Here is a 1,020-nt window from a genome sequence, read left to right as displayed (position 1 = left end):
TTTTTTTATAAAGGTGGGGTTTCTATATGTTGCCAGTTCAGTTTTGAACCAACCTCCCACCTCAGCTTCCCAAAGTGCTGGAATTGCTGGTGTGAGCCAGTGCGACTATCCATAGGACATTTCAAAAACAGAAAAAGCACATGCGAAGTAAAATAATCTGTAATTCCATTCCTTGAGATTACCACTGCTAAAAATTTTGTCTTTCCAGTTTTATTTCTACAAGTGTATGTATACATTTTAGAGAATATTAAGGCTATACTATAACATGCTATTTTGTAACCCACTATTGTCACTTACTATATTAGACCCAGTTACTTTTGTTGTTAACATCTTTCATAACTAGATTTTTAATGGCTGCATAGTATTCCAGTATGAATGTACTATGAATGTATGAATGTACTATAAAATGTATTATATGAATGTACTATAAAATGTAATCAGTTTTCTATCGTTAAATATTTTCTTCCTGAGTTTTATTATAAGTGATGTAATAAAAATCCTCATGGAAAGCTTTTTGTGCATCCCTGATTGCTTCCCTATGATAAATTTCTACAAGTAAAATTGCTGTATCAAAGGTTATAAACATTTTTAGGATTTTTGATACATATTTCCAAACTGAGTAGGAAAGGAACCATTGTACCCTGGCTAGCAGTATATGGGAGTCTGTTTGGCTAACCTTATACCAAGCTGAATGTCCAATGGATTTGGACTTAAATGTGCTTTTTAAACTGTTTTCTAAAAAGTTTTTTAAAAATTTGGGAACAGATCTTTGATTTAAAAGTGATCAAGGATAAAAGCATTTTTAAAACATATTTTTGATGTTATAAATTCTTTATTTTATTTTACAGGTACACCATTGTATTTATCTATTATGCATTCTGCCTCGTGTTAATGATGCTGCTCCGACCTCTTCTGGTGAAGAAGATTGCATGTGGGTTAGGGAAGTCGGATCGATTTAAAAGTATTTATGCTGCACTTTATTTCTTCCCAATTTTAACCGTGCTTCAGGCAGTTGGTGGA

General features: G+C 32.5%; 1 protein-coding gene across 1 annotated transcript in view; it reads left to right on the top strand.

The window, feature by feature from the left end:
- Positions 1-1,017, top strand: part of LOC105820702 (JNK1/MAPK8-associated membrane protein) — a gene marked incomplete at both ends in the record, with an annotated part of 3,946 nt that extends 2,929 nt beyond the window's left edge. The window contains one exon of the mRNA XM_012657243.1: positions 849-1,017. Within this exon, the coding sequence (XP_012512697.1) occupies positions 849-1,017 (169 nt within the window). The remainder of the gene's footprint in view (positions 1-848) is intronic.
- Positions 1,018-1,020: the final 3 nt, after the last annotated feature.

Source organism: Propithecus coquereli, unplaced genomic scaffold (assembly GCF_000956105.1).
Source record: "Propithecus coquereli isolate 6110/MARCELLA unplaced genomic scaffold, Pcoq_1.0 Scaffold11403, whole genome shotgun sequence".
In the NCBI taxonomy this organism is placed as follows: domain Eukaryota; kingdom Metazoa; phylum Chordata; class Mammalia; order Primates; family Indriidae; genus Propithecus; species Propithecus coquereli.
Note: the sequence above shows the minus strand (reverse complement) of the source record. Positions and strands in the feature narration are given on the sequence as shown.